Source organism: Megalobrama amblycephala, linkage group LG14 (genome assembly GCF_018812025.1).
Source record: "Megalobrama amblycephala isolate DHTTF-2021 linkage group LG14, ASM1881202v1, whole genome shotgun sequence".
Taxonomy (NCBI): domain Eukaryota; kingdom Metazoa; phylum Chordata; class Actinopteri; order Cypriniformes; family Xenocyprididae; genus Megalobrama; species Megalobrama amblycephala.
The window spans coordinates 16,019,046-16,043,323 of NC_063057.1; the positions used below are offsets into that span (position 1 = coordinate 16,019,046).

Genomic DNA, 24,278 nt, shown 5'->3' on the forward strand with positions numbered 1-24,278 from the left:
TACTTATTTAATTATTATACTATTATAATATTATACTATTATATTATATATTATTATAATTATTATTTGCACCTCAGTGTATTGTAGTATATTATGAAACAGTATGTAATAAAAACACTTTTTGAATATTTTCTTAATTTTTATTTATAACAAATACCTCTCTGAGCTGAAATGTGATAGGAAAAGGGAGAAGCATGAGTTCATAATAAGGCACCACTACTTTTGTTATCAGCAGAATTTCTTCTGTAATTTTGTCTGGTGGCAGGAGTTAGTGTAAATGGCCTCTTCCAACAAGGCGGACTATTTGCACTTAATTTATTGTTAATAGCTGAAATATCATTGTGTGGACTGAAGCAAAGTCAGGAAGTAAACTAAGCGCTCAGAGTTCTCTCTCTTTTTCTACTCTTTAGGATGAATGTAAAGATCTACTCTCTGAGATTGACTACAAAGTAAGCGCCATACTGAGGATTTTGTTTTTATAATGTCCTTTAATATACTTTGTTGAATCTCATAACAAAATATTCAATCACTTACATACTGTGTTGTATCATATAGAGTGATGTTTCAATGAGCCCTCCATTTGTGTCCTGTAGGAGCCAGAGATTTTCTCTCTGGAGCCCAATAAGGTTTCCTTCCATGGCAGAAACAACGTTTTACTAAGAGGAAAGAACCTGGAATCTGTCACTAAAATCCGTATTCAAGGGGATCTGGACTGTATTCCTAAAGAGTGAGACTCTGTGTGTGTGTGTGTGTGTGTGTGTGTGTGTGTGTGTGTGTGTGTGTGTGTGTGTGTGTGTGTGTGTGTTTAGTTGAATTATGAATATGTGTAGATTCAGATAAATGATACTGTATACCTGTGCATGAATGTTTCTCTTCAGATATCCAGTATTTGATCGCTCCAGTGACACTTTAAGATTTCACATTCCTCCCAGTGGAAATAAAGGAACAGTGAAAGTGTGTGTTGTTACTTTTGACAACCGTTGTCATGGTAACAGCATCATCACCTACAGTTCCCAGCCCAGCTGCACAGGAATACAGCCCACAGTCAGCTGGTGGAGGTAAGAGTATTTCAGACCACTGGCAGATCAGCTTCCACACACATGTGTGTTTGTTGTTCTATTAATGTGCGGACTTTTTATTGACTTCAGTTAATTTTATTATAATCAGGATTAAATACAGGAAGTGAATCAGAGTTCCAGTTCAAAATGTAGAAAATTTCTCTCTTTTTTCCACATAATAGCCTCTAAACACTGTGCAAATTTCATACATAAACATAATTGGATTTCCTGCATCTATGGTTTAAAAATATAAAATAAGTCCTAACTAGGGTCCCCAGTGAATCTCAGCCATTTCCACCACCGATTATAATTATTTTAATTATTCTGATATTTTCTATCCAATATCCATCATAGAAACATTTCTTTAAAAATACATTTTTAGCATGATATATTATTTTATTTTTTATATTACTGTGTATTATTATTATTAATATATGTTTGTACTGTGTAATGTATTTTTATTATATGTAGTATTATTTTATATTATACTGTGTTCCCCGTCCCTGAATCTGAAGGTTGCTTTTGATTAAATTGTTTTAATTATCTCTTCATTCAGTGGCGGAAGGAAGATTCATGTTCAAGGGAGCAATATGGAATTTGTGGAATCAGTTATTTTCGATAGTAGTTATCGACGACTCCAAACACAAACACAATACAACCCAACTTCAGGGGTAAGACATGTGATTATGCTTGCATTCGGCTAAAAGTGAGCTTAAAACCCTAAAAAAGCATCCAGTCTAGCAGCTTACAGCATCTGACATATGGAGTTCAATAGTCAAAAAGCCCATATTCACACTTGTAGTGCATGAGTCCTAATTTTGTCAGGTTGTTTCCTTAATTTACTGCTAGTATAATTGTTAAACATTATTTATAGTATCCACAGCTTACTTGTAGCTTTCATTTAGTCATATTTTAACTGTCTCTCTTTCTCAGGACGTGTGGTTTCACTCACCTTATGAAAATGGCAATGGTTTCAAGTTGAATGTTGGAAACTCCACTGTGGACTGTGAGCGTTTGTCCTACGACCATGATCCAGAATTCATTGTATTCTCCACCGTACAGTTGGCCAATGATCTACAGGTGAACATTAAGGTGAGTTTAGTATTACAGTGAGTATAAGATCAGTGTACAGTCTGCATGTTTTGGCACGCGTGCCTACACTATCTGGGACCGGCTGGTGTCAGTAAATAATCTTGTGAGCAGTCAGTGTTTTTGCACATCAGCATGTGAATCTCACAACATTCAGATCATCCCACTTTCCTCTCTTTCTCAGAAAAAGGCAGATGCATTGAATTTGAGTATGAGTGAGGTGAATGTGACGGGTTATCAGGGAGAGCAGCAGTATCAGTGTGTTTTGGAGAGGATTGAGTACAAAGCCATTATCTGTAAGATTAAAGGAGAATCAGGAGCCGTCACAGCAGTGGACTCAATAACTGTACGTCTGTTTTGATATTTTCTTGCATATGGTAACTGTAATATTGCCTCTTAATAAATTATAGGATTCTATCTTATAATTTTACTATTAACTTTAATATAAATCGAAATCAACTTCATGAGATATTTTATAATAGGTATAATAGATTGATAATTTCTGTCATTGTCATTTCAGATCCACATTGGGAATTATTATGGTCGTCTCATTATGGGAAAACGTCCAGAGTATTTGGTGTTTTTTTCTATAGTATTTTCTTTAATATGCTTATTCTTTATTCTTATCTTCTGCATTTTGTTATCAATTTTTCGGGTGTAACCCAACATCCAACCTGTTTTTCCTATTCAATGGTCACTGCAATTCAGATATAGAAACATAACATACAGCCTTTATAAGTAAAATTATGCTGTAAAGTCCTGTTTACACCTATAAGTCAAAGATCACCATAGTAATGTTATCCTTATCTCATTTCTCACCCTACTCCATACTGTGGAACTGTTCTCCAGACAGCAGGTGGCGCTTTATACTCACTTATTATAATACACCATAAAAACAGTCATTTCAAAGTTCAAGGACAAGTCTGCTATTTAGTACTGTAGTACAATTATTTTGTAGTAGAAAGAATGCTTTGAGTGTATCTTTTTCATTGTATACCAACACAATTCCATTGTTCTCTTATTATTAATCTTATATTTTAATATTAAATGTAATCAGTATACTGCAAAACAGTACAATTACAAATAAACACTTTACAATACTAATTTCAATGTCCTTTTATTATTATTACTACGGTTATATGACTTATCTCAGCTATTAATTGCAATATAAATATACTTTATTTCTGCATAATGAGTAATACATACAGAAATGTGTGCCAAGATAAATCAAAAACTTAATGGAAAGATTCCTACTAAGAGGTGATAATAAAGAACACAAAAAAACAATGCCATATGGTTCATTTGATGTTAGACGTAGTTTCTGTATTATTCTGATAATAGTCACTGCAAATGACCTCTGTAAAGAAGAACTGCTTCAAAGAACTCAGTTTACCATAATTATTCTGGCAGAAAAGCATCACTAGAGCACTGATGATAGACAGAGCCCACAAATACACACTCATACAATTACAGCTCGTGCTTTGAGACACAATCCATCAGACAGTGATAAAAATAAAGGTATGGAGAGACTGTTATCACTATAGCAACAAGACAAGCCGTATTCTTGAGTTTTTCGCTTGTGGAAGGATCAATAGCACATTATCTTCTAGGAAGCCTGAAGCATTTAACAATAGGTAAATGCCACTTCTTCATATTTTGGTTTTTTATATATATATATATATATATATATATATATATATATATATATATATATATATATACATACAGTGCAATGCTAAAATATAATAATTGTTGGGCTTTTAATGGATTCAAAGATAGATCGCACAAAAGTTTCATCAAAAGCAAGTCTTTGGGAACAACTAGAAACTGTTTGGAAGTCAATAACAACAGAGACTATGGAAAAGTACATAAAAACAATGCCAGCAAGAATGCAAGCTGTTATCAAGGCCATTCAAAATAAAAATAAAATATATTTTTGGGTTATTATGTGTGAATAAAGACTATTTAGTTGTTTCAGTTTGTTATTTGCCTAATAAATTACAATAAAATTTGTAGTTTTAAACAAGTTTTTGACAGATTTCTAAAAAATTAACTGTGCTTTCTCTTTATTATGACAGGTGGTCTAATAAATGTATAAATTTGTTAGGCACTATATATAAGTGATGTCCAGAGAAGATATTTGTTTTAATGACCCTACAAGTTCAATTAAACCACTAAAATATTAAATATGAAGGAAGAACAAAAACACTAACTTGGTTAAGGTATTTATCTGACAACATTCTTTGGCAAAAGAAAAAAGGCAAACTACAGCTACAAGTTTTATATTACATAGAAAACAAAAAGCTCACAGGGAAAAAGCATGCTTTGACTACAACAAAATGAAAATCTCTCTTGTTCATAATTTCTTTGTATGAAAGCCTGGCAAAATTATGTCCGCACAATCTGGCATGTTTCATTGTGTTTTTACAAATAAAACAGACTCCAAGCACAACTGCGCAATACGCTTATAAAATCTTTACCAAATTTTTAATAATATTTGAATAAAGGGTGAAGAGGCCAATTTTTCTAGGCCGGACATCACTTTTGGCCACTACTATGATTACATGAATTTGTAAACTGATTCAAGTTTCACATCAGCAAAAGAAACGCATCAGCTGGCTAGCTCTTCAAGGAATTGGAGCATCATTCACAGAAAAGCACTGCACTCACACTCTCACACACACGAATGCTTCCCTGGATCACAGCAGAGAAAGACGCAGTTCTGAACTCTCAGAAATTAACCCTGCTGAGGCTTTTGGGAAAAGGGCATCTGCTTCCAATAACCCCTGGTTAATACTTGTTATCTGCACATTCAGGGGTATGGAGATTTCTCAGAATCCCCGTCTGAACCTCCCCTCACGGTCACAGATCCGACTCGCAGACGGTGCGCCACGGGCTGTCACCCTGAGGAGACCCAATGAGATTTATATGCAGGAATGAATAGAAATATGGAAATAATTATGAAACTGTAAATAATTATGGCATGAGCATAAATATGTTTTATAAACCTGACCAAACAGCACTTATGATGGCTGAGGACAAGGTGTTCTGCTTTTGTTGGGAGGACTGTGCGTGTTTTAATGCACTTGTTGAAGACGGAGATCTCATTAAAGTAATAGATTTTCAATTAATTTCCTGTCATTTTTATACTGAGCAATTAGTATTTTTTATGCCCTATTCTTAAACCTGTCACATAAGCCTATTATATAATAATATAAAATCACAGAGAATATTTATTAAGCTATTTTACTCATGCTAACTCCACACAAAACATTTCTTGTAGGGATATTTGGTCCCAATAATATCAACAAACCCTGAGCCACACACATACTCATCATTTTACTTCTCCTGCTTGTGCATGTGTGTGTGTGTGTGTGTGAGCAAGAGAGCGAGAGAGAAGGGTCATAAAACCTAACAGCCTAAACAGTTCACACAGGTGGCCTATTCACCCTCTGGCTAACACGACAGGTGACAGCTCTGTGCAAAGGTATTCTGTTCAAATCTTTATAGAGCCCTTAAACAATCTGTGAGCAAACATTCTTGGAATTAACGGTAGATATGAATATGTATTTTCCACAAATTAGATTGAACCATATTGCAGTGATTTAGTTAGGTCCAGTTCAATGTTTATAGTCGATTCCCTCTGCCTAACTAAATAAAATTGCCAAAAGCATGTGAAGATAGTAATCAGAGAGAGATTAAACTGCAAGGCAAACAAACCAGCTTTCCCAACACTAATTTAGACTCAGTAAATCTCATGTGACAAGGTGAGCTGAAGCGAAAGACTGAGAGCAAGAAAGACAGACAGGAATAAACAGTGTATCATATAAAACACTGGCTTTTTTGAGAGAAAGTTATCACATACCTTAACAAGGGAAATGTATAAAATAATAAAACAAAATCATTCATGCTCCAGACATGAATCAGAAAAAAATAAATGCTTCACTTTGATAATCATTACAGTCTCTTTCAATAAATATATAAAATAATAAAATAAAACAAAATAAAATCTGCTCCTGAAAGAGAAAAACATTAAATGAAAAAAAAAAAAATGCTTCACATTAGTTTTCAATTTGATTATACAGCCTCTTTAAAAACAATTCAAACGCATGAAAACTATAAATATAGCTGAATAAGGTAACAAAAAGAGCAATAGCTGTTTACTTGTGTGAATTTTTGAACTCCAAGGCTTCGAAACCAGGCACTTATTTCACAACTATTAAAATGAGTAAATTGTGTTACACCAACGCAGCACCAAACCTTGTGCCATTAATCTAATTTATGTCATTTATTGTGATTTGGGGCATGATGATCTAGTGCTTTTCTGAGAAATCTCTCAATGACATTCTCAATCAAGCGTTAACTGTATTCAAGTATTATCTGCAATGCATGTTGGGACAATGTTATCAGGATGATATTGATAATAATACAATGATAGCCGCATTAGTACTGTCCTTGAGTTAGCGGGCATTTTCGCAGCGAGAAGAAGAGAGAGAGAGAGAAAGAGAGTATGCATCAGAAGGGGAGGAGCTGCTGATGGGTGATCCTACTTGTCTGGCGTTCTGCCACTTTGTTCTAATCACCACTTCCTAGAAATCCATTTCCTGGTGTGTGGAATTCTGGGAAGTCTGCTGTACTGTAGGTAATCCCAGAGAAATGCCTCTCATCTCTCATCTCCTTAGACCATGAAAGAAGACACTCTCCTGCCATCATTCAGTGTGCACATCAAGGTTATGTATGTGTGTGTGTGTGAGTGAGTGAGTGTGTGTCTGTGTCTGTGTCTGTGTGTGTGTCTGTGTGTGTGTGTGTGTGTGTGTGTGTGTGTGTGTGTGTGTGTGTGTGTGTGTGTGTGTGCGCGCACTGCTACCAGGAAGGCAGATGCCCTTCTGGGAAAACATCTTTTGTTGTTGGTAGCCAGAAAAGCGTTTCAGGAGGGAAAAGAGAAAAAGTTTTTTACTCATTATGTTCCATCTACATGGCTCCAGTTGAGCACAGTGATGTTGATTCAGAGAGAGAAAGGAGAAAGAAAAAAGCCAAATCTATCCACATAACAACCAAACCTATTAGTGTGATGGAAAATGACAGACAGATTGAAATAAACAGTTGATGCAAAAATGAAAAATAATTTACTCACTCTCATTTCAATTTTGTTTTTTCCCCATGGAGCACAAAAGCAGAAATTTTGAATAATATGTTGGTTGCTCTTTTTCATTACGTTATGGAAATTGGAGCTTTCAAGCTTCAAAAGGGATGCAAAAGTACCATAAAAGTATCATAAATATGATTCATTCATTTTTTTATTATTATTATTATTATGAAGTCATATAGTTTTGGTTGAGACAGACTGAAGTTTCCTAAGAATTCTTGAAATTTGTGAACAAATTTACATCGGTTCTGTGAATCAAATCAACTATCGGATTAAAAAAGATTTGACTCAAAAGACTCACAAATCAGACATTGTTTTCTCTCATGAATATTTTCAGTGAATAATGACCGGAAGCTAATCATAAAACGTACTTTTATAATGCTTGTGTTGTGTGGCTTTTTGAAAGCTTGAAAGCTTAAGTAGCCATTCACTGTAATTGCATGGAAAAGAGCAACAATCCTCAAAATGTTTCTTTTGGTTTTCCACAGAAGACAGAAAGTCATATCAGTTTGGAATGACACTCTGAAAACGGGGTTTTCGTATAGTGATGCCACAGAAGAACTGCTTCCCCAAAGAACCTTTCAGGTAACAGTTCTTAAAAGAACCATTTTTTTTTTTCTTAGCGTGAAGAATATTTTAAAGTCCCTCTGTAGTGAATAATAATTTTATCCCTTAAAACTCATCTAATTTAAACGTTTTTTCCTTGAATGTAACTGCTCCCTTGCCTCATTTAGTATACGCGGTTCTATGCATATGCAAATTAGCCCCGCCTCCACTCACACCAGCTCAGAGATCCACTTGTTGACATGATTGGTTACAAGGTAGTTTGTGATGTCAGAAACACCAGCGATTTCAAAGCACGTCTTTAAATCACTGCAGTTTTAAGAAGAAAATACTCAGCAATGATGTTTACTTATGAATTTGCACACGGTTTATCTTAAAGCACATTAAAAGCACCACATAGACATTTAAACAACATTAAAAACTTGATTTTCACCACAGGAGGACTTTTAAAAAAAAATCTCCCTTCTTCCACTATAAAGAACCTTTTATGCATTGGAAAGGTTCCATGGATGTTAAAGGTTCTTCATGGAACCACAGATGCCAATAAAAAAACCTTTATTTTTAAGAGTGCATGATAGTGAGTAAATGATGACAGAATATTAATTTTAGCTCGAAATATCACTTTAGGGAGTGTGTGAGAGAGTGACGCTGGTTAAGCCATAAAACAATGTGTTAGAGGTGTTATGCAAGTCCGTCCGCTCACACTCCAACCTCCACTCTGTCTTTGCTCTTTTACACACACCTTTTCTGATCCTTTAGTTAAAATTAGCTGCTAAAGGTTAACTGCTGTGCATTATCATCGAGCCCAGCGCAGACCCACCATCTGAAGAATCAGAGCTATGTTGTTGCCTTCATCTTAAATGCTGAGATCCATATGGATCTGCTCGCATAGGAATAAACGTGTGGCTCAGGCCAGGGCAGGCTCACTCAAATCTGTCTCTGGACATATGGTGCTTTATTATCAGCTTGAGTTTGTGTCTGTGTTGCACGTCTGATCACATGGGTGTGAGAACACAGTGCCCATAGTGCTGCAAAATAGATAAAAGAAAATCTAATAACAACTGTCAATCACAGGACACACGCAGATGAAAAACACACTGTTAGGCCTTGTGATACTAAGACTGCTTTAATATCTGGTTTCTCCTAGACAGCAGTGAGAATAGTATTGCATGGAAAAGAGCAACAATCCTAAAAATGTTTCTTTTGGTTTTCCACAGAAGACAGAAAGTCATATCAGTTTGGAATGACACTCTGAAAATGGGGTTTTCGTATAGTGATGCCACAGAAGAATTGCTTCCCCAAAGAACCTTTCAGTTAACAGTTCTTAAAAGAACCTTTTTTTTTCTTAGTGTGAAGAATATTTTAAAGTCCCTCTGTAGTCAATAATTTTATCCCTTAAAACTCATCTAATTTAAACAATTTTTCCTTGAATGTAACTGCTCCCTTGCCTCATTTAGTATACACGATTCTATGCATATGCAAATTAGCCCCGCCTCCACTCACACCAGCTCAGAGATCCACTATATATATATACATACACTGAACAAAATTATAAACGCAACACTGCAACACTTGTTTTTGCCCCCATTTTTCATGAGCTGAACTCAACGCTGCATGAGGCAAATGGTGGTCACACCAGATATTGACTGGTTTTCAGACCCTGCCAGTACAGTAAAACTGCACATTTTAGAGTGTCCTTTTGTTGTGCTCAGCCTAAGGCACACCTGTGCAATAATCATGCTGTCTAATCGGCATTAAGATATGCCACACCTGTGAGGTGGATGGATTATCTTGGCAAAGGAGAAGTGCTCACTAACACAGAATTAGACAGATTCGTGAACAATATTTGAGAGAAATAGGCCTTTTGTGTACATAGAAAAAGTCTTAGACCTTGTTCAGCTCATGAAAAATGGTGGCAAAAACAAAAGTGTTGCATTTATAATTTTGTTCAGTATACATATACAGTCCAGTCCAAAAGTTTGGAACCACTAAGATTTTTAATGTTTTTAAAAGAAGTTTCGTCTGCTCACCAAGGCTACATTTATTTAATTAAAAATACAGTAAAAAACAGTAATATTGTGAAATATTATTACAATTTAAAATAACTGTGTACTATTTAAATATATTTGACAAAGTAATTTATTCCTGTGATGCAAAGCTGAATTTTCAGCATCGTTACTCCAGTCTTCAGTGTCACATGATCCTTCAGAAATCATTCTAATATGCTGATTTGCTGCTCAATAAACATTTATGATTATTTTCAATGTTGAAAACAGTTGTGTACTTTTTTTTCAGGATTCCTTGATGAATAGAAAGTTCAAAAGAACAGCATTTATCTGAAATACAAAGCTTCTGTAGCATTATACACTACCGTTCAAAAGTTTGGGGTCAGTAAGAATTTTTATTTTTTTGAAAAGAAATTAAAGAAATTAATACTTTTATTCAGCAAGGATGCATTTAATCAATCAAAAGTGGCAGTAAAGACATTTATAATGTTACAAAAGATTAGATTTCAGATAAACACTGTTCTTTTGAACTTTCTATTCATCAAATAATCCTGAAAAAAAATATTGTACACAAATATTTTGTACAATTGTACACATTAAATGTTTCTTGAGCAGCAAATCAGCATATTAGAATGATTTCTGAAGGATCGTGTGACACTGAAGACTGGAGTAATGATGCTGAAAATTCAGCTTTGCCATCACAGGAATAAATTACTTTGTGAAATATATTCAAATAGAAAACAGTTATTTTAAATTGTAATAATATTTCACAATATTACTGTTTTTACTGTATTTTTAATTAAATAAATGTAGCCTTGGTGAGCAGACGAAACTTCTTTTAAAAACATTAAAAATCTTAGTGGTTCCAAACTTTTGGACTGTACTGTATATCCATCCATCCATCTAAATTTTTTTTTTATAACTTTTAGACATGGATTTGTCAAGTCGTCATTCAGAGTTTGTCTAGATGAATTTTTCATTTCTTTGTCTTGACAAGCTTAGTTTCAACACATTTTAATTATAAATCCATACATTCAAATAGAAATTCACACCCTGTTTGCTACTGTTATAGCTCTATTAGCTATAGTTACATAGGTTGTTTCTCAATTCCAAGAACGCAGAGAACGGACTTGAGTTCTCGTGGAGTCCGGTCTTGCCAGGCGACCTTGAAAGAACGAACTCGGAAGGACGCGAGGACACAGAACGCATCGCTTGAGAATTGAGATGTGCTGCGATCTTGTTGCTCAACTGACCGTCCCAGCATATTATAAGTGGCTAATGCACAATAAATACAACATAACATCACAAGCAAATGTCATGACCTATTTAAAGATTTCTTTCATATTATTATAGACATTGTTTTCATATAATTTTATATCTGTTTATTTCACCACGTGTATTTATGAAAATGAGTAGCCTTTGTGTTACATGCTTTGTCAATCTTAAGATTATTTTTTATATTCCAATAAAAATACTGCAGGCTTTCTTCAGGTTATCACTTTATTAAAATTAAGCAAAACAAACGGTTTACTTTCACGAGCCGTCACGTATTTGCGAGCTTGTAGCGGGAATCTCATAAGTGAGAACGAGAACTTTAAAGCTTGCAGGCTTCCACATGTCGACCGCCCGCAGCGTCTTCTGGGATTTTTAACGGTTCGATTCTCTCAAGTTTGCATTCGATGCATACTCGATATCAAGAACACATCCGGGTACTTTCATGCATCCTCTGTTCTTGCGTTCTTGAGAATTGGAATGAACTTTGACGGTTGATGATGACATTGAGCAAGAACACAAGGACGCAAGATCGCTGAAGAACGCATATTGAGAAACAGCTATAATGTTTTCTTATAAACTCTACAATCTTACTCTATTATTTCAGCGGTTCCCAGCCCTGGTCCTGGAGCACACCTAACAGCACACATTCTCTTTAAGGCTGGCCACATACTTGAAGATTTTACGCTCGATTTTGGTCCAGATTTGCAACCCCCAACGATCTGGGGTGTGTGGCCCGATTTAAGTCTTCTCGCAACCGACTATTTGTTCAAAAAATTGTGTGGTGTCATTATGATAATTTTACTGCTCCTGATTGCATCAGAGACCATACAATCCCAAATCGTAATTATGAATCATGCCTAATATTTACAGTTTGAGAAATATATGACTCTTGATCTGACATGATACCCGCGATAGCCAATGAGAGCAAGCAAACTCCACCAATCGTGCTTCTATAGCTGAAACTAGGCAGCCACAAACATGCCTCATGAGTTTTAGTGAGAACTCGTCTCACTATGAAAATGTTACTACAATCGATAGGTGTGTGGTCTCGCGGTCCAGCCGAATCTTCTAGTATGTGCATTCAGAGGATTATAATGCTAAAAATTGGTTGAAACTGTCCTTATGTCTGTGGTCTCCCACAGTTTTAAAATCGGTTAAGATTTGAAAATCCTCTAGTGTGTGGCCAGCCTAATCTGAAACAACCATTTCAGGCAGAGATGGTCTTATTACTGAGAGATACGAGGGTCCATGGGTCTACCATTGGAAAAAGCGTAACGACTAACTTGGATCACATGTGCCTTGATAACCAATCACATTACATTACACATCAATAATTTGACGTCATTGAATTTTATTCAGAGTTGTGCGGCAATCAATCACTGTTTGCGGATACCATAGAAATGACAAGAAATAAGAAGTGCTGTAAACTGAATCATACATGTCATGCAATTGTCTGTGACTTCTCTTATAAAAAAGGATTTTTTCCAGTGTAAACTCTAAAAATAGATCAATCCAAAACTAATGTTTAAGAGCAAACATGTTGAAGATTAGCCAATGGGCTGTTAATTCATTAAATGATAAGCTATTTCCTCACAAAAGAGGTTTATTCAGCATAGTGAAGCCTCTTCTCCATTGACATCCATTAAAAAAAATAACGTCCTCTGGTGTACCCTGTGTACCACAGCGTTAGCAGGCGTTAAGCTTTTCTTCTTTTTTTTTGCTAACCTTGCAGGCCTTCAAGTGGCTTTGCTTGAAGTCTCTACTAAGGAGCTGATGAGTTGAATTAGGTGTGTTTGATTAGGAAGACATGCAATATGTGCAGAGTTGGGGGTACTTCAGGACTGGGGGGGTCAGACGTTACAATTTTTAAAGGTGCCCTTGATTCAAAAATTGAATTTACCTTGGCATAGTTAAATAACAAGAGTTCAGTACATGGAAAAGACATACAGTGAGTCTCAAACGCCATTGTTTCCTCCTTCTTATATAAATCTCATTTGTTTAAACGACCTCAGAAGAACAGGCGAATCTCAACATAACACCGACTGTTACGTAACAGTCGGGGTGTACGCCCCCAATATTTGCATAATGCCAGCCCATGTTCATGGGATTACACAAGCCAGTATTAACGTCTGGAGCTGCACACAGCCGAATCATCAGACTAGGTAAGCAAGAACAACGGCGAAAAATGGCAGATGGAGTAATAATAACTGACATAATCCATGATAGCATGATATTTTTACTGATATTTGTAAATTGTCTTTCTAAATGTTTTGTTAGCATGTTGCTAATGTACTGTTAAATGAGGTTAGTTACCATCGGTTATTACTGTATTCACGGAGACAAGAGCCGTCGCTATTTTCATTTTTTAAACACTTGCAGTCTGTATAATGCATAAACACAACTTCATTCTTTATAAATCTCTCCAACAGTGTAGCATTAGCCGTTAGCCACGGAGGACAGCCTCAAATTCACTCAGAATAAAACGTTAACATCCAAATAAATACTTTACTCACATAATTCGAAGCATGCATACAGCATGCATGATGAACATCTTGTAAAGATCCATTTGAGGGTTATATTAGCTGTGTGAACTTTGTAAATGTGCTGTAATATAATCGAGAGCTCGTGTGGCAGGGAGCACGCAATTTAAGGGGGCGGCGCCGAGTGTAAATCAGTGCAGTACATGCCCCAAAATAGGCAGTTAAAAAAATTTATTTAAAAAAATCTATGGGGTATTTTGAGCTGAAACTTCACAGACACATTCAGGAGACACCTTAGACTTATATTACATCTTGTGACAAAGCATTCTTGGGCACCTTTAAATTGTATTAATATGTGATTCTCAATGGTCATCCCTTCCTAGTGTAATTGAACGTGCCATATCTTTAGCATTCAAATACCTGGATCAGCAAAATTGGAACTGCTGTAACGCATGATTTACTGAGTTGGATTACAGTACCCAACAACCATAATTGCAGGCCCCACTAGACAGACAAAGAAACAGGCAGGATAGGGAGAGACACCTCTCAGCTATGTCATTTGGGGGCAAGCTATGGTGCCAAACTCACACATTCACACAAAATGTTGCGGTTTTGGGATACTGTCTCATGGGAATACACACCGTTCCCAACACACAAACACCCAGAGCTCACAGTGGCCACATTGACCCCTAGCGTAAATGTTAAGTGTCTCTCTCAGATATACACACACACAAAACACACGCAAAGGATTTGAACGCTGAGACCCCACCCGCTTATTACTGTGCAAGCAAAAACAACCACAGCTTAAGAATAACAGGACGTGAATTGAAGGGAGGAATCAGAAACTGTGAACACAACTGTAAGGAAACAAGGGAGGTTCAGCAGTCTGGATCAACATGGAAAAAACGTTCACTGAAATGAAATGTGAATAAATCAAGCAGCAGGATGAGGGAAAAAATATTTACAGTGCAGCTGCCAAAATAATCTTTGTGTTTATGTTGGTTTCATATATTTTGGAAAATATTAATCAGAATTTTCTATGAAAATATCGAGAGTGTGAAAGTGAAAATAATATTAATAATATATATATATATATATATATATATATATATATATATATATATATATATATATATATATACATTTTTAGAGTCATGGATGTCATGATGTTTTGGATGTTATAGCCTACTACCCCTTGCCATGTCTTACAAATGCCAGATTATCTGATATTATAAAGACTTAAGGGGTCATCAGGGGCCCTCTTGGTGATGTAATTTCCTGTTTCATGATTTATAGTCACATAAGAACAAAACATCTTCTTGGATTTTTGTTGAACCACGCTGTCTATTCCAAAACTTTATAATATTTGAAAAACAAATGGCTTCACTGCTTACTCTTTAAAAGACATTATAAAATGAATAATAATTTTGCCAAAATTTCGCTTTTTAATAAATAAATTTCAGCCTTGTAATTGGGCTTTTTTTATTCTTTACAACAACCTTTGGTTAAACCAGACATTTTAGCCTTATTTGTTTAATAATTTTGCAAAAACATTAGTAGTCAATAATTTTATCCCTTAAAACTCATCTTTGATCACAAAAGTGACATATTTACATTTTTTCCTGTGAAAAAAAATCTTTATGCCTTAAAATAGCCTGAATGTAACAACACCCTTGCTTCATTTAATATATGCGGATCTATGCAAATACTACTTAGCCCTGTCTCCACTCACTCGCACAAGCTCAGAGATCAACATGGTCAACTTACTGAGGTAAACGCTGCACAATGCTTTAGCTTTTTGCTTGAATACATTATCAAACAGCTGCTAATAATGTGTTGCAAATGTTACAAACCATGTTTCCGTTCATCACCAGACAGCTGCCTTCAAAAAATCAGTATCCAGAAACGCTTTGAACAACTCAGAACGTCAGTGGAGAAAGGCATATAGTTCATCAACATCGTAAAATACCCGCTATATTGCTAAATCTACCCAATTTTTCATATCAACCAGAATAACCTTCTCTTGAGGCTCCCCTGCTTCAGAGCAGTCACTGTTAATGATATGCTAAAGCCTGCCGGCACGTTGACGTAATCGTTTACAATATAGTTTGTGACATCACAAACACCAGCGATTTCATGAAACTGTTATTGGATCACTGTAGTTTTAAAAAGAAAATACTCAGCAATGGTGTTGACTTATGCATTTGCACATGGTTTGTCTTAAAGCATAAGATTTTGACAAAAGGGGTCTTTAAATAAACTTTTTAAAATACATTTTCAGCCTCGTAATTAGGCTTTTTTATTATTTATGACAACTTTCGAATGGTTATACCAGACATTTTAGCTTTATTTCTTTATTTATTGGTTTATTCAATGTATGCAATATTTGAATTTTATTAAATGTTTTATGTATTTTTAAATAAATGCATAGATAATTATATGTAAACTATACACGTAATATATGTATAGTAATGCTTACAGTATGGTGAGATTAATAACATTCTTACAAAATACATAATTTTGCATAGCATTGTGTCTTCTGTAGTATATAAGTAGCACGGTATGCATTTCTGAGAAACATTTCCATGTGTTTTATTCTCGAAACAATGCCTACAGCGCTCATGGCTTATGTACAAATCTCAAGAGGATTATTTTCCTTGTTTAACATCTCACACATGGCATAACAGCTGACTGCATAATGCATTCATATCCCAGCAATTGTTTATCACTTTATTTAGCATTCAGTGTATCTGTACTGTATGTTAGCGAAGTTCTGGTTTGTAGTGTATTGGCCTGCTTTGTAATGGCTGCTTTTGAAAACCATTTGTTTTGGCTCTGATAAGGATTATCTATTTTTGTAAGTCAAGTCAAATCACAAAATAGATTACAACTAACCCTGCAAGAGAAACATAGCATTTTTCCTATTTTTTAAATACAAACATACACACACCCACTGTCTCCCCACATCTTCTAATCAGATTGCCTCCACACAGTCTCACACAGACACACAATCCCCCTTTACCAGAGCTTTATATGTCATTGAAACTGACATCTGTGTGCAAACACTGTGTGGCCTGAAACGCTACACTGCCAAACACAGGGGTGAGCTCATTTCCACGGTAATGCACAGAGTCAGATGACTGGGGTATGCCAGGCTAAATCTAAAGCTCAGACACAATTCTTTGTTCTTGCATTTATTCACTGCAGCTGTTAGTCTGGCTTTAAGGCTATAGGACGTAATTGAGCAGCATAATGTTGGACAAGCTGGGGGCCAGAAAAGAATGTAGCACTGACATACTTTCTGTTGTGCTGTACATAAAAAAATACAGTGGCGGTATCAGATATTAATACCAGAGCTTTTTAATACAGTACAATGACAGGATATTTGATAGATTTACTTCATACTATAAATTACTACAAAAGAATGCCTACAAGGTACACTTACTTCTTAAACTTACCTTTAACAAGCATCACAATAAACTGAAAATTGCAGTACGTGTAGTAATAATTTACTGCATTTTATTGAATTGACTCTTAAAGTCACCATGAAATGGAAGTGTTATAGTCTTTTCTCTCCTATTGTTACATATATCCAAGTGAAATGGCTTCTTGAACAAGAAAAAAACAAAAACATTTTTGTTTGAGAAGCAGTTTCAAAGCACTTCCAATTCATGCTGACTTTAACTGATCATTGGGTAGTTTATAATAAGCAAAAAGTATATTTATTCTGCAGTCAAAGATATTCAACACAAATTTCAGATGAGGTAACACTGCATGTCTAACATTATCCATATACTATTTTATGTCGCAGGCTACTCTTTAAAAGTTTTTTGGCTTGGCAGGAGAGGCAATTGTACATTATTTATCTTCTCAACAAGCATGCATGCACAACAAATGGCAATATAATGTTTTAATAGGCTATTTCTTTTGGAGATTATTTTAATGTATCTCACAAAAATGTAACTACTTTGTCAAAAGGACAGCTTTTAGCTTAGCTTTACTTATTCTCCAAAATAGGCTGTGTCTGAAAGCTTAGGCAGTTGACTTGTTGCTTCACTGCTTTATTAGGCAATGACATCGCAGGCAGTGTTTTCGCACAAAGGCACCTCAAGAAATGGATTTAGGTTAGACTTCTGAGGTGGTGTAATGGTTTAATGATCTACAACAAAATAAAGCAAGCTTTGGTGATAACTAAGAGAATTTTCAATTACTTCAATACTAGTTTCTCTCAAGAAATAACATCAAAAGTGGAAAAAGTTACTCAACAACTGCAAACTTTCAGATTCCATGCACAAATGCATGTTTGTGCAATATCAGGCAGCGAAGGATACAAAAATCAATCAGATGAAGGTTATCTTGACAGGAAGTGAAGCTAACACTGGATTTGGACATGCCTTGATGCCTTCCCGTCTTTGAATGAATCCTCTGAAGGCAGCATTTTTCAGCTTTTGGACGCAGCCATAGTATCCTATATGTGGTTTAGCTATCCATTTTTTGAGTAGCAACATTTTTCAGACATTTCATGACCTTAAAAAGTTCCAACATCCCAGCAATGACAGCAAAATTCACTTACATTCAGAAGAGTCCTGCTCCACCCAATCAACTTCTATTGAGATGAACAGAAATTCTAACAGGTGGCCTTCTCCAGATAATTCCTCCAGATAAACCTGGGAAAAAATGCAAGATGATTGGAACCAGTATTCTCTTAAAACAAGTTAGTGGCATTTCTGAAAATTAAACATCAGCTAAACAGAACATTTTGCATTGATCCCAATAAGACAGTCTAAGCAAGACTTCTTCAGAAGGTCACTTGAGGATGCTATAGACTGTGATCCAGACAACAGACAAGAGACTGTAACCTTTATCACTAGTCTTTATGCTTCATTCATGAATAGAACCATTAAGCCATACAAACACAGGATCAGGAAACGATAAGAGAGGTATCCGGATTTTAAGGTGTGGAGCTATGATAATTTGTTCAGATAAAGGCTCCCTCGTGAATTTACTGTACACAGTTGACTAGAGATGGATGATGCACAGGTTTAACTGCTCTTCCTGACCCCTTCATTTTACTATTGTACATTTATCTACATATAATTGACTGCTGAGCTCAAGTCTCTGACCTCTGGCACCTTCACTAGGAAGTGCTCAGACTGCTTCCTTTACAGCCTTCAGCACTTCCACATATTCAATTTCAAACATTCAAGTCGAAATTTATGTATTAATGTTTATTGAAACAGGATGTTTGGGTAAGGTACATGGAAGCTCCTTTTTTAGGTAACCAATAGGCTTTAGTTTATTTGTATTTTCATTTCCAACCTGAGGCAATTGGTATTAGGGGGAGGGACGTTCTCATTCTGAATAGAATTTGATTGGACAAAAGTTTACACAATTGTTACTTTATATATCACAACTGCAACTTTGTTTCTTTTAACTGGTACTCACAGCGACTTTACATTTTGAAAAATGCGACTTGTTTCGTATATCCTACAAAGGGACTTTTATATCCCGCAAATGCAACTTTGTTTTTAGTAATACTGACTTCATATCTCACTATTGGGACAATCACAATTGTGACTTTGTTTCTCATAATTGACCCTTCGCTGGGAGTTTGACTGACAGGCGATCTAACCAATCATAACAACGTCGAACCCACCGTTTTGTCCAACAAAGCAGTCAGGGGAGTTAGTAGATTAACCCCTGTGGACTTGAACTTGAAAAAATGATGTGTACTGACATCTTTCTGCGGTTGAAACAACATTCCTTCTAATGTTCATTCATGTTTATTTGATGCTATAAATGAACTAGTAGGAAGAGATGATTGGTTCACAAGCCGCTTGAACTGAGGCACAACAAGCGATCTGTCACGAGATACTAAAGAGCCACAAAATGGTATTTATTGTTTAAATTTCTTTAAAAATTACAAAATTTGAGATTTTGTTTCATATAAAAAATAACCTGCCTAATCTTGTCTGTCGATGCACTGTCAGTGTCCTCTTTGCTCCGCAATGTATTTTTCACTGCTTGACAAGGTTGCCAGGTTTTCACAACAAAACCTGCCCAATTGCTCCTCAAAACTAGCCCAATCACATTTCAGGGGGGTTCCACGGTATAAATCATGTTCCGGGGGCATTTTTGGAGGGGCACCCCTGGTAAAATTCGCATTCCAGGGGCTAAATATCACGTTATTTCGGGTTGATTCAACCCGCGGACATGAAAAACCACACGCGGCATCAGTGTACAAGTGTAAAACCGCAGACTTGGCAACACTGCTCCATGAGAACATGACGTGGCATGAGAGTGGCATGGCTTGTCAGACATAGCAACAGTAACAAAAAGGGGCGGGTCTTTGCGAACGGTCAATTGCGACTTTACAGCTTATCTCATTCTCACTATGTGCCTTTTTGTGACTTTAAATTTCACAAAAGCAACTTTGTATCTTATAATTGTGACTTTTAATCTCACAATTGTGACAATATATCACAATTAAGAGGTTGTTTCACGTCAAATTTGCAACTGCAGTTCTCATAACGTGACTTTACATCTCACAAATGCAACTTTATTTCTTCTCATAATTGGAACTTTCTCACAAAGTGACTTTACATCTCACAATTTTGACTATGTATCACAATTGCAACTTTGTTTTTCATAACTGTGACTCTGTGGACTTTCATAATAGCCAGACCTTCAGACTGAAGGCAGAAGGTCTGGACTCTATCGCAGCTTTCATTGGCCAAGGTCAGCCCAAAGAGGACTTTTGACTGACATGTAACGCAACCAATCACAGTTCGTTTTGTTTAGCGTCATGTTTAAAGGCGTTAAATATAAAGTCGATGTCCCTACAAAAACTTACCAGTGTGCATCTAATAAATTATTTATCACATCCTGCGTTTAGGTGATCCTGGTAAGTGCTCATTATTACAGTTGTAAACATGACGGCATTCCTTTTCCACAAGGAGGTTTGGCATTAAGACATTTGTTTCAAGGCAGACTGTTAAAGAACGCAACACACACTTCTCCCGGACATCCTGTAGAGTTCAACCAACTAGATGACAACTTCGAAAATCCATATGCATCAGACGTTCAGCCAACGGTCCGTGAGCGTGAGGCTGAGACTAGAGCTGCGTCCCAAATCGCGTACTGCTGAGTGGGTACTACATTTGAATTTAAATTTACTTCACTACCGTTGAAAAAGCACATTCTATATAGTACGAAGGCGTGTGTGGTATGAATGAATTCGGACGTACTACATCCGCCATGTTGTTACTGTCACATGACCTACCAGCCTCAGTTACGTCCCTCTCCCGTGGCCTCATGGGATATTAAAGTGTCCATCATATGCGCACTTAAGAACCTCATCGGAAGTAGTAAGTTATCCAGGTACTTTTCGCCTACTGTTTTTCGAATACTATGAATTCAGACATACTACTCTGTTCGCTTACTGTTTTTGCTTACAATATAGTAGAGAAGTAGCTATTTGATTTCGGATGCAGCTTCAGGTTTTCATGAGATGGCACATTCACCATTTCCTTACACGGAGCTACAATTTTGAGCTAACTTAAGGAAAACACTAGTGACAAGTAGAAATGATCAGTGTGCCAATTATCACGATGCCACAGCTTGCTAACATTATTCGCATCTGAATGCATGAGAAAAATATTTGCATTTCATGTCATAACATAACTCAAGAACAGCATCAGAAAAACACCATTCCTGTGTCAGCCTTCCTGTACAGATATTCATTTACTGAAACCAAAAGAGGAGCAGATACTCAGACCAACCCATCAAGAGCCCACAGGGTATATATGCCACACCATCCAAAACCTGTCTCCATGGTAACAACAGCCGAGGAGCCCGCCACAGCATTTACAGCAACCCTCAAGTATATATTTCCTCTAGAGTTCAGGAGAAAGCTGGTGACCACCCCTATAATTCAATGAAGTAGCATACGACACATCATTTGTTGAAGAGCTCCTTTAACGCTTTGCCTTCAGCCTCTTTTAAATCTAGCTCAAACATGCTGTAAGCCCATGGAGGCATTTTTATCTGTGGAGGAGATGCTTTTACGGGCACTGATGCGTTTTTTGGCACCACACATGAATTTTCTGAGCCACTGGACCGCACACACATCATTTTATGAGTATGAATTCAACCGTCCCAACTGAAGGCTGCGATTACAATACCCTGCACATTTCTGAGAAACACCAGAACACAAAAGTACACTAAGCTGAATTTCAAACGCTTCCCTGGAATTAGGGAACTCAGAGGACTGAGGGCCCGTGAGCGCGCGCACGCGTGTCAGATAGTTGTGTTTGTGCATGTTTAGTGAAAATAACAGCCAGTTATTGAGAAAAACACAACATTTGGGATCGCAGTGGATTTTTATGGATGTTCCTCATTGGAAAAAGATGAATATTCATCATAGCCACAAAAAGGTCTTCTGTGATTTCATAAACATGACGTTATTGGATCACCTCAGGGACAATGGGGCTGTTGATGGCCATTTATATTTAACCAGGTAAGTCAATAATACATCAATGTAAACTTTCACGCTCAAATTCTAGGAAAGCATTCAAAGTCTCATAACATGGCCGTAACACCTGGGAGACAAAGCAGAAAACTAAGGGAGAGGGAGCGGATGAGCGCGTAAACAGCAGAGAAACTTACACGCGCAAATGTTTACGAATGATGGCACACACAAACACTTTCTGATTAATAAGTGAGAGATTAGGAAATGACCTATGTCATATTACAGACACCTGCTCTGTAAATATTGATTACGCTTTGAGCAAACAGCACTTGAATAAAAACAGCAAGTGACAGATGGAAAGAAAAACAATAAAGCAGACCAGATCTTGTAGAGTTTGTTGCATTTCAAACATTGTTACATCAAATGCTATATTTTATATAAAATATTTTTAAACTTTAATATGTCCAATTCGTGTCTAGGCCTGTGGCCTAATTATTAGGCATGCAGTTTTTATGGCCTCTTATTACCCGACTACATGATTTAGTAGTTTTGGAAATTAATTTGTCACACTACAAAAATATATGTGGACTGAATAAAAATGTGTTTTAAAAATAAGAAAAAGAAATGGTAGCAATTAACGTTATGCTATGTAACGTTAGGCTATTGGATAATCATCCACGGCTAGCTGTGCATTAGCCTAAGTAAGGGATAATCCAAGGCTACCTGTGCATTTAACGATTTTAATGCACGACATGGAGGCATTCAAATCGTTTAATGTACAACTAGCCGTGGATTATCCCGCTTATATGGTTATTTGCCAGCACTGACAACTTAAAGCTGTTATTATATAATATTTGGCCGGAAATGGTAAAAAATGGCGGTTATTCTCGTCAGTTATGGCTTGTTAGATCGAGCATTCTGCCTGCTTTGAATCAGACATAGATAAAGTAGTGTGTAAGGTAACATTTACTTGAATGAATTAATGAATTATAGCATTTATTTGAATTCATTATCGGTCGAGAGAGAGATGTGTGTGAATTACCTGTGTCTGTTCAGTGTCTCTCTATTAACAACGAAGCTCTGAGTTTAACTACTTCAAAAGCGATGTTATACCTTCGTTGCTAAGAAATATAAGTAACAAAGCTATTTTATTAAAGTCGCGGGGCAGTTTAATACGTTTCTGTGCTCTAGTCTAAAATGTTTCTGATCTCCGTCAATGCAAGTACAGCGCGAGAGACGTATGTGCGTGTGCTTCAATGAAAGCAGCGCTTTAAAGGGATAGTTCACCCAAAAATGAAAATTATCTCATTATTTACTCACCCTCAAGCCATTCATAGGTGTATATGACTTTCTTCTTTCAGACGAACACAATCGGAGATACATTTAATATTCTTGTTCTCCAAAGATTTATAATGATAGTGATCGGGGGTGGGGCCTGTTTTGAAGCCAAAAATAAATGCATCCATCCACCATAACTAATCCATAAGGCTCCAGGGAGTTAAAGGGTTAGTTCACCCAAAAATGAAAATAATTTCATTAACTACTCACCCTCATGTCGTTCTACACCCTTAAAACCTTCGTTCATCTCCAGAACACAAATTAAGATATTTTTGATTAAAGGGATAATTCACCCAAAAATGAAAATTTGATGTTTATCTGCTTTAGCCTGGTAATACCAGACTCTGCTACTTCACTTTGCTTCGTAGACAGAGTCTGGAATGGCATAATAGAGAAGTGTTTTCTCTCTCGCTAGGGGACGCTTGTCTGAAGTTTAAAATCATTGGTTACCCGTAAGCCAATCAGATACGTTTAGTCATGACGTATGTTATCCGCCTGTACAGCCGCATCAAAGCACAGACATCATGCATCGAACTCAAATCTATGATTGAACTTCCACTGTAAACCTGTTGTAAACACATGATGATGCGAGCGAAATACCGGAGTGAACATGGCTGTAAACGACTTTTGCAGATTATGCGAAGTTAATGCATCCCGAAGTTTGCATCCCGTGTCTCGTTTCCCATTTCCGCGGTCGTTTCGGTTTTCGATTTCTCTAACCTACAATGTAAAACTCGGCGCTTAGCATCTACGTCACGGCTCTCAGCCCGCCCTCTGTTCGTTGATTGGCCCGGCTGTTTCCAGACCGGTGGCAAACACAAAGCTCTGACGCTGTATCAGACTGAGTACAGA

General features: G+C 36.5%; 1 protein-coding gene and 1 long non-coding RNA gene across 2 annotated transcripts in view; one reads left to right on the forward strand and one right to left on the reverse strand.

Annotated features, from left to right (window-relative positions):
• Positions 1-3,551, forward strand: part of LOC125246467 (plexin-C1-like) — a 20,416-nt gene extending 16,865 nt beyond the window's left edge. The window contains exons 9-15 of the mRNA XM_048157445.1: positions 411-449; positions 594-727; positions 879-1,058; positions 1,615-1,729; positions 1,992-2,150; positions 2,332-2,493; positions 2,668-3,551. Coding sequence (XP_048013402.1) covers positions 411-449; positions 594-727; positions 879-1,058; positions 1,615-1,729; positions 1,992-2,150; positions 2,332-2,493; positions 2,668-2,808 — 930 coding nt within the window. The 3' untranslated portion in view covers positions 2,809-3,551. The remainder of the gene's footprint in view (positions 1-410; positions 450-593; positions 728-878; positions 1,059-1,614; positions 1,730-1,991; positions 2,151-2,331; positions 2,494-2,667) is intronic.
• On the reverse strand, positions 490-23,642 carry LOC125246468. The gene is made up of 5 exons (XR_007179884.1): positions 23,131-23,642; positions 18,192-18,285; positions 2,011-2,132; positions 855-1,049; positions 490-656 (listed from the first exon to the last, which is right to left on the reverse strand). It is a non-coding gene; the product is annotated as an uncharacterized LOC125246468 (long non-coding RNA).
• Positions 23,643-24,278: the final 636 nt, after the last annotated feature.